Source organism: Hemitrygon akajei, chromosome 10 (genome assembly GCF_048418815.1).
Source record: "Hemitrygon akajei chromosome 10, sHemAka1.3, whole genome shotgun sequence".
Classification (NCBI taxonomy): Eukaryota; Metazoa; Chordata; class Chondrichthyes; order Myliobatiformes; family Dasyatidae; genus Hemitrygon; species Hemitrygon akajei.
The window spans coordinates 171503039-171516402 of record NC_133133.1 but is presented as its reverse complement, the minus strand read 5'-3'; the positions used below and the strand labels follow the sequence as shown (position 1 = coordinate 171516402).

Sequence of the window (13364 nt, the reverse complement as noted above, 5' to 3'; positions counted from 1 at the left end):
CACTTCTCTCCTCCACACACACAACATCCGGCACATTGCTAGTGTCTTCCCCAGTAAAGGCTGATGCAAAATACTCATTTAGTTCACCTGCCATCTCCTTGGCCCGTTATTATTTCTCCAGCCTCATTTTCTTGTGGTCCTATATCCACTCTTATCTCTCTTTCATTTTTTATATACTGAAAAAGCTATTACGGTCTACTCTGATACTGTTTGCCAGCTTGCTTTCATATTTCATCTTTTCTCTTCTAATGATTCTTTTAGTTGTTCTCTGTAGGTGTTTAAAAGCTTCCCAATTCTCTATCTTCCCGCTAATTTTTGCTTTGTTGTATGCCCTGTCTTTTGTTTTCACATTAGCTTTGACTCCCTTTGTCAGCCATGGTTGTGATATTTGCCATTTGAGTAGTTCTTCGTTTTTGGAATACATATATCCTGCACCTTCCTCATTTCCCCCAGAAACTCACACCATTGCTACTCTACTGTCATTCCTGCCAGCATCCCCCTCCAATATAATTTGGCCACCTTCTCTCTCATTCCACTGTAATTTCCTTTACTCCACTGAAATACTGCTATGTCAGACTTCACCTATCAAATTTCAAGTTGAACTCAGTCATATTGTGATCATTGCCTCCTAAGGGCTCTTTCACCTTAAGCTCCCTAATCACCTCCAGTTCATTACATAACACCCAATCCAGTATAGTTGATCTCCTAGTGGGCTCAATGACAAACTGCTCTAAGAAGCCATCTCGTAAGCATTCAGCAAACTCAATCTCTTGAGATCCATTATCAACCTGATTTTCCCTATCGACCTGCATGTTAAAATCTTCTATGACTGTCATAACATTGCCCTTTTCTATTTCCCATTGTAATCTGTGGTCCACATCCCAGCTACTGTTGGGAGGCCTGTATATAACTGCCGTCTGGAGTTTCTTAACTTAACGCACAAGGGTTCAACACCTTCCAATCCTGTGTCACATCTTTCTACTGATTTGATGCCAATCTTTACCAACAGAGTCACACCACCCCTCTGGCCACCTTCCTATCCCTCCAATACAATGCATAACCTTGGACATTCAGCTCCCAACTACAACTATCCTTCAGCCACGATTCAGTGATGGCCACAACATCATACCTGACAATCTGTAATAGTGCAGCAAGATCCTCCACCTTATTTCTTATACTCCGTGCGTTGAGGTATAACACTTTGAGTACTGTATTTGCAACCCTTTTTGATTCTGAATACCTAATGCACTGATACTCACCCTGCTGGCTGTAATTTTGTCTTATCATCTGCCTGTCCTTCCTGACAGTCTGACTGCATGCTATCTTTGCTTTTTACCATCTGTCCTATCCTGAGTCCTTTCATTTCAGTTCCCACCGCCTGCCAAATGGTCATACCTCCCCCAGAAGAGATCCCAATGATCCAAGAACCTGAAGCCCTGCACCCTGCACCAGCATCTCTACCAAATCATCCTGTTTCTACCCTCACTAGCATGTGGCACAAGTAGAAATCCAGAAATTACTATCCTGGAGGTCCTGCTTCTCAGCTTTCTGCCCAACTCTCTAAATTCTCTCAACAGGACCCCTTTGCTTTTCCTCCCTATGTTATTAGTACTAATATGTGCCTAGAAATCTGGCTGCTCTCATCCCTCTTAAAAATGCTGTGGACACAACTTGAGAAGTCCTGACCCTGCCAAAACATTTTTAATTCATGAGTTTTTCTCAATTATACACAGTAGCATAATACATTCTGTAGTCAGCTCAGTCAATTTCAAAGAGCTTATTGAACAGACACCAGTGAACTTTGGGCAACACGTACAACATGCTGCAGGAACTCAGCAGGTCGGGCAGCATCTGTGGAAACCACGGATGCTGCCCAACCTACTGAGTTCCTCCAGCATGTTGTACGTGTTGCTTTGACCCCAGCATCTGCAGTGTACTTTGTGTTAGTGAATTTTGGGAGTGTATGGAGCAGGAATCATGGTGAGCTTAAACAAAGTGCAGGAACCGAGACCCTAGTAAACCGGTAGAGAGCATAGGGACCCTGGGCACGAATAAGATCAAAGCAAGCCTTGACAGTGAGGCCCTGTGAACATGAAGATAATGGAGCGGGGACAAAGGGAACTGTGGCAAAAGTGAGTTTAAATGGACTATAGTAACTTTAAAGGCACCAAGTTAACAGAGCATGGGAATTGAGGCCCTTGCAAATTTAAAGACAGAAGCCAGGGCAACTTTAAGGAAACACAGAAAACTAAGCATCGATAAGTTAATGGTAGGTTGGAACCATGGTCCCACTGTGTTAACAGTGGCACAGAGACCAGTGTCTCAGTGAGTTAGTAATAACAGAGGAACCAGGGACCCTGTGTGTTAGTGGTGAGACAGGAACCAGGGTCTCAGAGTGTTAGTGGTGACACAGGAACCAGGGCCCCCAGTAAAAGTTTTACTCTGAATGAATCTTCAAGGTACTTTCCATCACTAGTATTTAGACCAACACTGTACATAAAATTGTTTCTTGAAGGAACAGGCAGATATTTCAACAACATTACCTCCTACAAAGCTGTCATATGGGTAGCTGACTACAACAGCTCCTCCATGCAAACTTAAGGACAGTACAAACGTTTCGTTCAAAATCCAGTTCATTACGGCTTTCGTTTCTGGTTGCAATGTTGATGAGGAGTTCTTTGCAGGAAATGTGGGGAAGTTTCTGTTCAGGTCAATGTCTGCTTTGTTGTTTCTGAAGTGGAAGATAACAAAGTGACCTTCTGTTAAATCAGCGAGTTTCAGACTAAATTGCTTTCACTACGACATTAAATAACATCCCCAAATTCTTTTTTTTAATCATTTCAACAGGTCTAACAATACCTTTATTTTTCATTTAAAAATACAGTATCAGTCTTCCAACAAAAATGGGCACTTAGTAGAATCTGCAAAATGCCAAATGTGTAATGGCTATTATTGATGACAAGAGATGTATGACATTGATTATTTTTAACTGATCTTCGAGGAAATGCCAAGAAAATAGTAGATTAAGTCTACAGTGATTTTGCGCATTAAACGAAAATTTAATATGCCATCTAATTTTCCAGAACGGTTCTAGGATAAATAAAAAGAAAATATTTCCTTCTTTGTACAGCTGTGTTTATGCCTGTATCTTGTTTTTCAGATTGTGTTTTCCTCTTTTTCTTAACAGCACAATGCAATAGTTATTTGGACAGCTGCTTTGTTCTATTCAGAGAATGTTGAATCTTTGTGAATAGAGTTAAGAAACTGCAAGGGTAAAAAGAAACACAATATGGGAATCATATAGGCATCCAAATAGTAGCCAAGATGTAGGGTTAAGATTGCAAAGGGAGCTGGAAAAGGCATGTAATAAAGGCAATGTCACAATTGTAATGGGGGACTTCAATATGCAAGGGGATTGGGAAAATCAGGTTGGGGTTGGATTGCAAGAGCTGGAGTTTGTTGAATGTACACAAGATAGATTTTTAGAGCAGCTTGTGCTTGAGCCTACTAGGGGAAAGACTATTTTAAATTTGGTGCTGTGTAACAACCCAGATTTTATTAGGGAGCTTAATGTAAAGGAACCCTTAGGAGACAGTATTCATAATATGATTGAATTCATACTGCAATTTGAGAGAGCGGAGCATAACTCACATGTATCAGTATTGCAATGGAATAAAGGGAATTACAGAGGCATGGGAGAGGAGTTTGCCCAGGTGGATTGGAGGAGGATACTGGCCAGGACGTTGGCAAAGCAAAAGTGGCTGAAGTTTCTAAGAATAGTTCACAAGGCGTAGGATAGATATATCCCACAGAAAAGGTTGTTCTCAAATAGCAGGGGTAGGTAACCATGGCTAACAAGGGAAGTTAAGGATTGCATAAAAGCCAAGGAAAGGACACATAAAGTAGCAAAAGTGAGTGGGAAGTTGGATAATTAAAAAGCTTCTAGAAGACAACAATAGGCAACTAAAAAAGCTATAAGAAGGGAAAAAAAGAAATATATGGGCAAACTAGTCAGGATACTACAAGTTTTTTTCAGTTATATAAAGAGTAAAAGGGAGGTGAGAGTTGATATTTTGTCCACTGGAAAATGATGCTGGTGAGGTACTAGTGAGGGATAAAGAAATGGCTTTAAACTTAATTAGTACTTTGAATCAGTCTTTATTGTAGAAGACACTAGCAGTGTGCCAGAGGTCCATGAGTGTCAGGGAGCAGGAGTGAATGCCATTGCTATCACAAATGAAAAAGTGCTAGGCCAACTGAAAGGTCTTAATGTGGATAAGTCACATGGACCAGATGGACTACATCCCAGGATCCTGAAAGAGATTGCTGAAGAGATAACGGATGCACTGGTCATGGTCTTTCAAGAATCACTTAATTCTGGCATGGTCCCAGAAGACTGGAAAATTGCAAATGTCCTCCACTCTTTAAGAAGGGAGGAAGAGAAAAGAGGAAATTATAACCAGTTAGCTTAACCTCAGTGGTTGGATAAGTGTTGGAGTCTATTATTAAGGATAAAGTTTCAGAGTCAGCATGCTTTCTGTAAAGGGAAATCTTGCCTGACAAATCTGTTAGAGTTTTTCAAGGAAGTGACAAGCAGGGTGGACAAAGGATTTTCAGAAGGCATTTGATAAGATGCCTCAGGTGAGGCTGCTTAACAAGATACAATCCTGTGGTGTTACAAGAAATATACTGGCATGGATAGAGGAATGGCTGATAGGCAGGAGGCAGCAAATGGGAACAAAGGGGACTTTCTGGTTGGCTGCCAGTGACTAGTGGTGTTTGTCAGGGGTCAGTATTGGGACTGCTACTTTTCACATTGTTTGTCAATGATGGCTTTATGGCAAAGCCTGTGGATGAAACAAAGATAGGTGGAGGGGTAGGTAGTTCTGAGGAACCAATGCGATTGCTGCAGGACTTGGACAATTGGAAGAATGGGCGAAAAAGTGGCAGATGGAATTCAGTGACAGGAAATGTATGATCATGCATTTTGGTAAAAAGAGTGTGGACTATTATCTAATTAGGGAGAAAATTCAACATCAGAGGTGCAAAGGGACTTGGAAGTCCTCGTGCAAGACTCCTGGGAGGTTAATTCACAGGTTGAATCTGTGGTAAAAAAAAGGCAAATGCAATGTTGGCATATATTCCAACACTGATCTCCCAAAAAAATTCAAAGGCTATCAAACCCCATATTGGCTTCCCAGATGGACCACAACCCAGGGTTTGGAAGGAGGTAGCTGAAGAGATTATGGAGACTATAGTAGTGATCTTTCATGATTCACGAGATTCTGGAATTGATCTGGAGGAGTGTAAAGTTACAAATGTCACTTCACTCTTTAAGACTGGATGGAGGTGGCATACAAGAAATTATAGGTCACTTAGCCTGACTTCAATGGTTGGGAAGATGTTGGAGTCCATTATTAAGGATAAAATTTTGGGAAACTTGGAGGCACATGAAAAAATAGGCCAAATCAAGTTGGATAAGTCGCCAGGACTGGACAAAATGTACCCCAGGCTACTGTGGGAGGTAAGGGAGGAGATTGCTGAGCCTCTGGCAATGATCTTTGCATCATCAATGGGGATGGGAGAGGTTCCCAAGGATTGGAGGGTTGCGGATGTTGTTCCTTTATTCAAGAAAGGGAGTAGAGATTGCCCAGAAAATTATACACCAGTGAGTCTTACCTCAGTGGTTGGTAAGTTGATGGAAAAGATCCTGAGATGCAGGATTTATGTACAGTTGAAGAGATATAATATGAATAGGAGCAGTCAGCATGGCTTTGTCAAGGGCAGGTCGTGCCTGATGAGCCTGATTGAATTTTTTGAGGATGTGACTAAACACAATGATGAAGGAAGAGTAGTAGATGTAGAGTATATGGATTTCAGCAAGGCATTTGATAAGGTACCCCATGCAAGACTTATTGAGAAAGTAAGGAGGCATGGGATACAAGGGGACCTTGCTTTGTGGATCCAGAACTGGCTTGCCCACAGAAGGCAAAGATTGGTTGTAGATGGGTCATATTCTGCCTGGAGGTCAGTGACCAGTGGTGTGCCTCAGGGATCTGTTCTGGGACCCTTACTCTTCGTGATTTTTATAAATGACCTGGATGAGGAAGTGGAGGGATAGGTTAGTAAGCTTGCTGATGACGCAAAGGATGGAGGAGTTGTGGAGAGTGTGGAGGGCTGTCAAAGGTTACAGTGGGACATTGATAGGATGCAAAACTGGGCTGAGAAGTGGCAAATGGAATTCAACCCAGATAAGTGTGAAGTGGTTCATTTTGGTAGGTCAAATATGATGGCAGAACATAGTATTAATAGTAAGACTCTTGGTAATGTGGAGGATCAGTGGGATCTTGGGGTCCATGTCCATAGGACGCTCAAAGCTTCTGCATGGGTTGACTGTGTGGTTAAGAAGGCATACGGTGCATTGGTCTTCATCAATCATGGAATTGAATTTAGGAGCCGAGAGGTAATGTTGCAGCTATATAGGACACTGGTCCGACCACACTTGGAGTACTGTGCTCAGTTCTGGTCACCTCACTACAGGAAGGATGTGGAAGCCATAGAAAGTGTGCAGAGGAGATTTACAAGGATGTTGCCTGGATTGGGGAGCATGCCTTATGAGAATAGGTTGAGTTATCACAGCCTTTTCTCCTTGGAGCAAAGGATGATGAGAGGTGACCTGATAGAGGTGTATAAGATGATGAGAGGCATTGATCATGTCGACAGTCAGAGGCTTTTTCTCAGGGCTGCAATGGTTGCCACAAGAGGACACAGGTTTAAGGTGCTGGGGAGTAGGTATAGAGGAGATGTCAGGGGTAAGTCTTTTACTCAGAGAATGTTGAGTGCGCGGAATGGGCTGCCAGCAATGGTGGTGGAGGTGGATATGATAGGGTCTCTTAAGAGACTTTTAGATAGGTACATGGAGCTTAGTAAAATAGAGGGCTATGGGTAAGCCTAGTAATTTCTAAGGTAGGTACATGGTCGGCACAACTTTGTACTATCTTTTCTTTCAGTTAGTCCTGACGAAGGGTCTCAGCCTGAAACGTTGACTATACTTCTTCCTAAAGATCCTGCCTGGCCTGCTGTGTTCCACCAGCATTTTGTATGTGTTGCTTGAATTTCCAGCATCTGCAGATTTCCTCACGTTTGCCAGTTAACGGGTTAATTGGTCATTGTAAATTGTCCCATAATTAGGCTTGGATTTCATGGGGGGATTACTGGGCTGGGTGGATGGACTGGAAGGCCCTATTCCATGTGGTATCTCCGTAAATAAATAAATAAAACAGCACGGTTTCCTTATTGTGTTTGTTAAAAAGGTTAAGTAAGTAATGCAAAAAGAGGGGGGAAAGAAGTGATGGTGTTCATGGGTCTTAGAGAGGTATGAGTCGAATGTGGCATATGGGGCTAAGTTAGATAAGTTGGGACAATTTGGGACAAGATTCCTGTTTCTATGTTGTAGTATGTTACAGATCCATGAGACTTACCAGCTGCAGAAAAGATTGTAACACATGAATGACAAACAGAGATGCTGGCTTGCAAATCAACCATGTTCTGATCAAGTAAAAAACAACTAAAGAAGATGTTCTTACCTGCCGTGAGTGGGTTTGCAATATTCTGCATTTTTAGTTGCTGCATAGCCATCTGGATTCATGGATGGCATGATGTGAATCCGGGTACTGTTTATTATCTGAGTTATGGTAGAATCTTCTCCATACTTTTCAACCATATGGTCAATTAAGTGGAGCAACATTTCTCTGCCCACTATCTGTATTAGATCACAATATTGTGTTAATCTGAATATGCTTCAAAATACACTCTGTGGCCACTTTATTAGACACACTTTGTACACCTGCTCATTAATACAAATATCTAATCAGCCAATCATGTGGCAGCAACTCAATGTATAAAAACATGCAAACATGGTCAAAAGGTTCAGTTGTTGTTCAGACTAAACATCAGAATAGGGAAGAAATGTGATTTAAGTGACTTTGACTGTGGAATAATTATTGGTGCCAGACAGGGTGATTTGGGCATCTCAGAAGCTGCAGCTCCCCTGGGATTTTCATGCACAACATTCTCTAGAGTTTGCAGAGAATAGTGCAACAGAATAAAAAACATCTGTATGCAGCAGTGCTGTGGGCGAAAATGCTTTTTAGTGAGAGAGTTCAGAGAAAAATGGCCAAACTAGCTCAAGCAACAAGGATGGCGACAGTAACTCAAATAACCAGAGGTTACAAAAGTGGTGTGTCACAGCAACAGAAGATCACAAATATACATTCAGTGGCCACTTTATAGGGTACAGAAGGTATCTAATAAAGTGGCCATTTTGTGTATGTCTTCAACACTTTTATCACACAATGATCATGTTTACTTTCTGGCAAGGTTAAATTATGATTTGCACTAAAAATTGGATTTACTTTTTGTTCTGATTGTGTTCTTTCTTGTAGAATTGTGTTTATGTTTCGTTGATGCTTTTCTTGTGAATGCTGCTTTTCAATGGTTCTCTGGTTCCATTTAATATCAGAGAATGTATACAGTATACAACCTGAAATTCTTACTCTTCACAGACATCCCCGAAACAGGAAATGAATGAATGACAGAAATACATTGGAACCCCAAAGCCTTTCTCCATCTCCCATGCCCAAACAGCAACAAAGCATTTACGCTCTCCCATTCCTCTTTCCCACCCCTCCTCCACCCCCACCTCAGCACAAGAATCAGCTCCCTAGCACCTGGCATGCATAACAATAGCAAAGCCCAGAATAAGACCAAGAACTACAGTCCATCAAAAACTACTGTTCATCCCAACAGTTTGACATTCCCCAGGTCCTTTCTCTCTCACTAATGAAGGAGACAGAGGTATCACTCCTGCCACAGTGCGTGGGAGACCAACAATTTGCTGTTCCAATGTTATAGTCTGAAGCATCGCTTATTTCAACAGCAGTGTACACTGCTGTCCTGAAATTCCGATCTCCTGCGACGCTTCAGTTGGCGACATCGGCGAGGAATCAGGTCGTCTGCAGAGCCGCACCCCAGTTGTGCATGTCTTCTAGGCTGCTCCTGGAGATATAGAAAATGCTAGGCCATTTGGCGAGCTCTAACAGCAAGAGCCCACCGCCATGAAGAACAGCAGTTTGAGTGCAGCTGCAGATCATGGACATGATTATATCATGCGATGTGCCTGTCACTGCACCTGTGCATACGGCAGTAAACCTGACATTAACTTTGGTTTGTTTATTTATTTATTGAGATAGTGTGGCATAGGCCCTTCCGTCCTTTCGAGTCGTGCCACCCAGCAACCCTAGTCTAATCACAGGACAATTTACAATGACCAGTTAACCTATCAACTGGTAAGTCTTTGGAACGTGGGAGGAAAGTGGAGCACCTGGAAGAAACCCATGTGATCACAGGGAGAACGTACAAACTCTTTACAGACAGCAGTGGGAATTAAATCCAGGTAGCTGATATTGTAAAGAATTGTGCTAGCCACTATGCTACCGTGCCTTTGTGTTCAACTAATAGAACATCAAAAGGCAGCAGTATTTTTTTTAATCTTTAAGGTCTCTAACATGTATGCATAAATATCATTATTTATAAATCTAAAATTACAAGCCGAAGGATAATAATGGATAAAGTTCAGTTAGCAGAGAGGGGAAATGATGCTGGTGTGAGAATAGGACAATCAACGTGACTCTAAATTTGCTAACCTATATCTGAATGTTTCTGTTTTCACAGTCACTGCCAGTGATTTGAAAATCTCCTCAGAGGGTAAAGAGTTTTTCTTCATATCCTCTTACACCTTTACCAAAAACATTAAATTTTGTGTTCCCTGATTGAGGAATCATCTGTTTATGGAAATAGCAACATTCCATTTACCCAGTCAAAAGCAGTCATGGTGTGTATCTGTCAAAATCTTCTCAACCTTCTTTACTTGTTTCTTTAACACCCCAGATAAAGGAATTGGATAGTGACAGTAATATTGTAGATTGGGTAATTCAAAGTGTGGAGGATTATATGAAAAATGCCAGTCTTTGCAAATGGATACTCAACTGAAAAGGAATCTTGCTCAAATCATTTTGTAACGAACAGCCACCATTCAGACCATTGAGTTTTGGTAGACGCATACAAAATTATGAGGGATATTATCTATGAGGGGTAAATGCAAGCAGGCTTTTTCCACTGAGGTTGAGTGGGACTACAACCAGAGGTCGTGGCTTAAGGGTGAAAAGTGAAATGTTTAAGAGGAACATGAAGGGAAACTTCTTCACTCAGAGAGTGGTGAGAGTGTGAAATGTGCTGGCAGTGCAAGTGGTGCATAGGGGCTCGATTTCAACGTTTAAGAGAAGTTTGGATAGGTACATGGATAGGAAGGCTATGGTCCTGGTGCAGGTCAATGGGACTAAACAATTTAAATGATATGGCTTGGGCTAGATGGGCTGAAGGGCCTGTTTCGGTGCTGTACTTGTCTATGACTCTGCCTCATTGGTACAAAATAATTGTTTTTATTGAGAGCATTCATTGAACGTGTGACAACTTCAGGGAACTATGCAACCAATTTCCAAAGTGAGAGTGGATCACTCAGCACATCTTTTACTTTTTGTTTATTTTTAGTTTAGAGATACAGAGTAGAACAGGCCCTTCCGGCCCCCTGGGCGATGCCAACCAACAACCCACTGACTTAATCATAACCTAATTGCAGGACAATTTACAAAGACCAATTAACCTACTAACCAGAATCACAAACCCTTCCTTCACTTTCTTGCTCTGATTTCTCATCTTTCTTTCCAGTCCTGATGAAGACTCTCAGCCTGAAACGTCGACTATTTATTCATTTCCACAGATGCTGCCTGGTCTGCTGATTCCTCCAGCATTTTGTGTGTATAACCTACTAACTGGTATGTGTGAGGAAAATGGAGCACCTAGAGGCATTCCATGCACACACGGAAGGATGTACAAACTTTCTTACTGGGGATGCCAGAACTGAACTGCGAACTCCAATGCCCAGAAGTGTAAGAGCGTTGCACCAATTGCTATGCTCTGTGAAAGGACACTGCCATATTGTTGTCAGTGGGGATTGGAATAGGCAACACACTTTGCACCAGCTTTGGGGGCAGGGGGGCTTCACAATGTAAAGAAAGGCAAAGTACTACATTTTGGCAAGAAGAATACAAAGGCCACATGTCCTTTGGGATGTAGAGATACAAAGGGATCTGAACATATAAATACAGAAATCATAAGTATCAGTACATTAAAATGTCAAAGTACATTTATTATGCAAGTATGTATACAACCATGAGATTTGTCTTCCCACAGGCAGCCACGAAATAAAGAAAAACCACACACAACAAAGACCATCAAGCACCCAATGCACAAAACAAAAGAACAATCACAAACAAGAGTAAATCTGCAGATGCTGGAAGATTTGGATCCAAGGCAGAGTACAAAGTAAATGGCAGGATACTTGGTAGTGTGGAGGAGCAGAGGGATCTGGGGGTACATGTCCACAGATCCCTGAAAGTTGCCTCACAGGTAGACAGGGTAGTTAAGAAAGCTTATGGGGTGTTAGCTTTCATAAATCGAGGGTTAGAGTTTAAGAGACGCAATGTAATGATGCAGCTCTATAAAACTCTAGTTAGGCCACACTTGGAGTACTGTGTCCAGTTCTCGTCGCCTCACTATAGGAAGGATGTGGAAGCATTGGAAAGGGTATAGAGGAGATTTACCAGGATGCTGCCTGGTTTAGAGAGTATGGATTATGATCAGAGATTAAGGGAGCTAGTGCCTTACTCTTTGGAGAGAAGGAGGATGAGAGGTGACATGATAGAGGTGTAGAAGATATTAAGAGGAATAGACAGAGTGGACAGCCAGTGCCTCTTCTCCAGGGCACCACTGCTCAGTACAAGAGGACATGGCTTTAAGGTAAGGGGAGGGAAGTTCAAGGGGGATATTAGAGGAAGGTTTTTCACTCAGAGAGTGGTTGGTGCGTGGAATGCACTGCCTGAGTCAGTGGTGGAGGCAGATACACTAGAGAAGTTTAAGAGACTACTAGACAGGTATATGGAGGAATTTAAGGTGGGGGATTACATGGGAGGCAGAGTTTGAGGGTCAGCACAACACTGTGGGCTGAAGGACCCACATATGCTGTACTATTCAATGTTCTATGTTCTATGAAATCCAAAGCAACACACACACACACACACACACACACACACACACACACACACACACACACACACACACACACACACACACACACACAGAGTCAGGCAGCTTCTATGGAAAAGAATAAATAGTTGACGTTTCAGGCTGAGATCCTTCTTCAGGACTGAGAAGGGCGTAGGACTTGGCAAAGATGCTGGAATAAGAAGATGGGGTAGGGAAAGGAGGCTAGCTGGAAGGTGATAGGTGAAGCCAGATGGGTGGGAAAGGTCAAGGGCTGGAGAAGAGATAATCTGATAGGAGAGGAGAGTGGATCACAGGAGAAAGGGAAGGAGGAGGAAACCCAGGGTAAGCTTTAGGCAGGTGAGAAGTGAAAGGACAGAGTGGGGAATAGAGATGGGGAGGGGTGTCGAAATTTCTTCATCGGAAGGAGAAATTGATATTCATGCCATTAGGTTGGAGGATACTCAGACGGAATATAAGGTGTTGCTCCTCCACCCAGAGGCAGCCTCATCTCGGGGGAGGCCATCGAATGACACCTCTGAACTGGAATGGGAATCGGCCTTAAAAAGTTTGGCCACCGGAAATTCCCGCTTGTGGCACATGGTGCAGAGGCGCTCGACAAAGCGCTCCCCAATTTATGACGGGTCTCAACAATAGGCCGCATTGGGAGTACCGGACATAATAGGTGGCCCCAGCAGATTCGTAAATTGCTCAACCAGCAAAAAATCAAGCAAATAACATCATTAAACATCAAACCCAAAATGGTCTAGTAGCCACAGCCAGTCAATCAGTTCAGCACTGTGTACCTGGCGGCAGACCACAGCGCACTGACACAGTTCTGCTGAGCTGAAGCACCTCGATCAAATCGCACGAATAGTAAAAAAAGAGCAAACAAAGACACGTGGGACATGAAGTGCAGAGACCCCAATAGTGAGCCCACAGCCCTGGAGCCCGTTCAGCACTGAGGAATTAGGGTTAGTGCTAGGCAACAAAAATAAACAAGAATATTGTTATTCATATCCAGAGAGATAATATTGAAAAGCAGAGAAGTTGTAATTGTGCAGACTTTGGTTAGGACACTAGGAATATTGTGAATGGTTCTAGTTGACAGAGGTAGACAGATATTGAAAAGGTTTTGGTCTCAGCTCTCGCTGTGGGAAGGGTGTCAGCTCTCTGCTCCTTTATTGGGGGGAGGGAGAGAAAGA

At 42.5% G+C, this 13364-nt stretch overlaps 1 protein-coding gene across 1 annotated transcript in view; it reads right to left on the bottom strand.

Moving 5' to 3' along the window:
- Nucleotides 1-13364, bottom strand: part of LOC140734959 (carboxypeptidase M-like) — a 74139-nt gene that overhangs the window by 14402 nt on the left and 46373 nt on the right. Inside the window, exons 3-4 of the mRNA XM_073059702.1 lie at nt 7587-7762; nt 2544-2731 (exon numbers count right to left, since the gene is read on the bottom strand). Coding sequence (XP_072915803.1) covers nt 2544-2731; nt 7587-7762 — 364 coding nt within the window. The remainder of the gene's footprint in view (nt 1-2543; nt 2732-7586; nt 7763-13364) is intronic.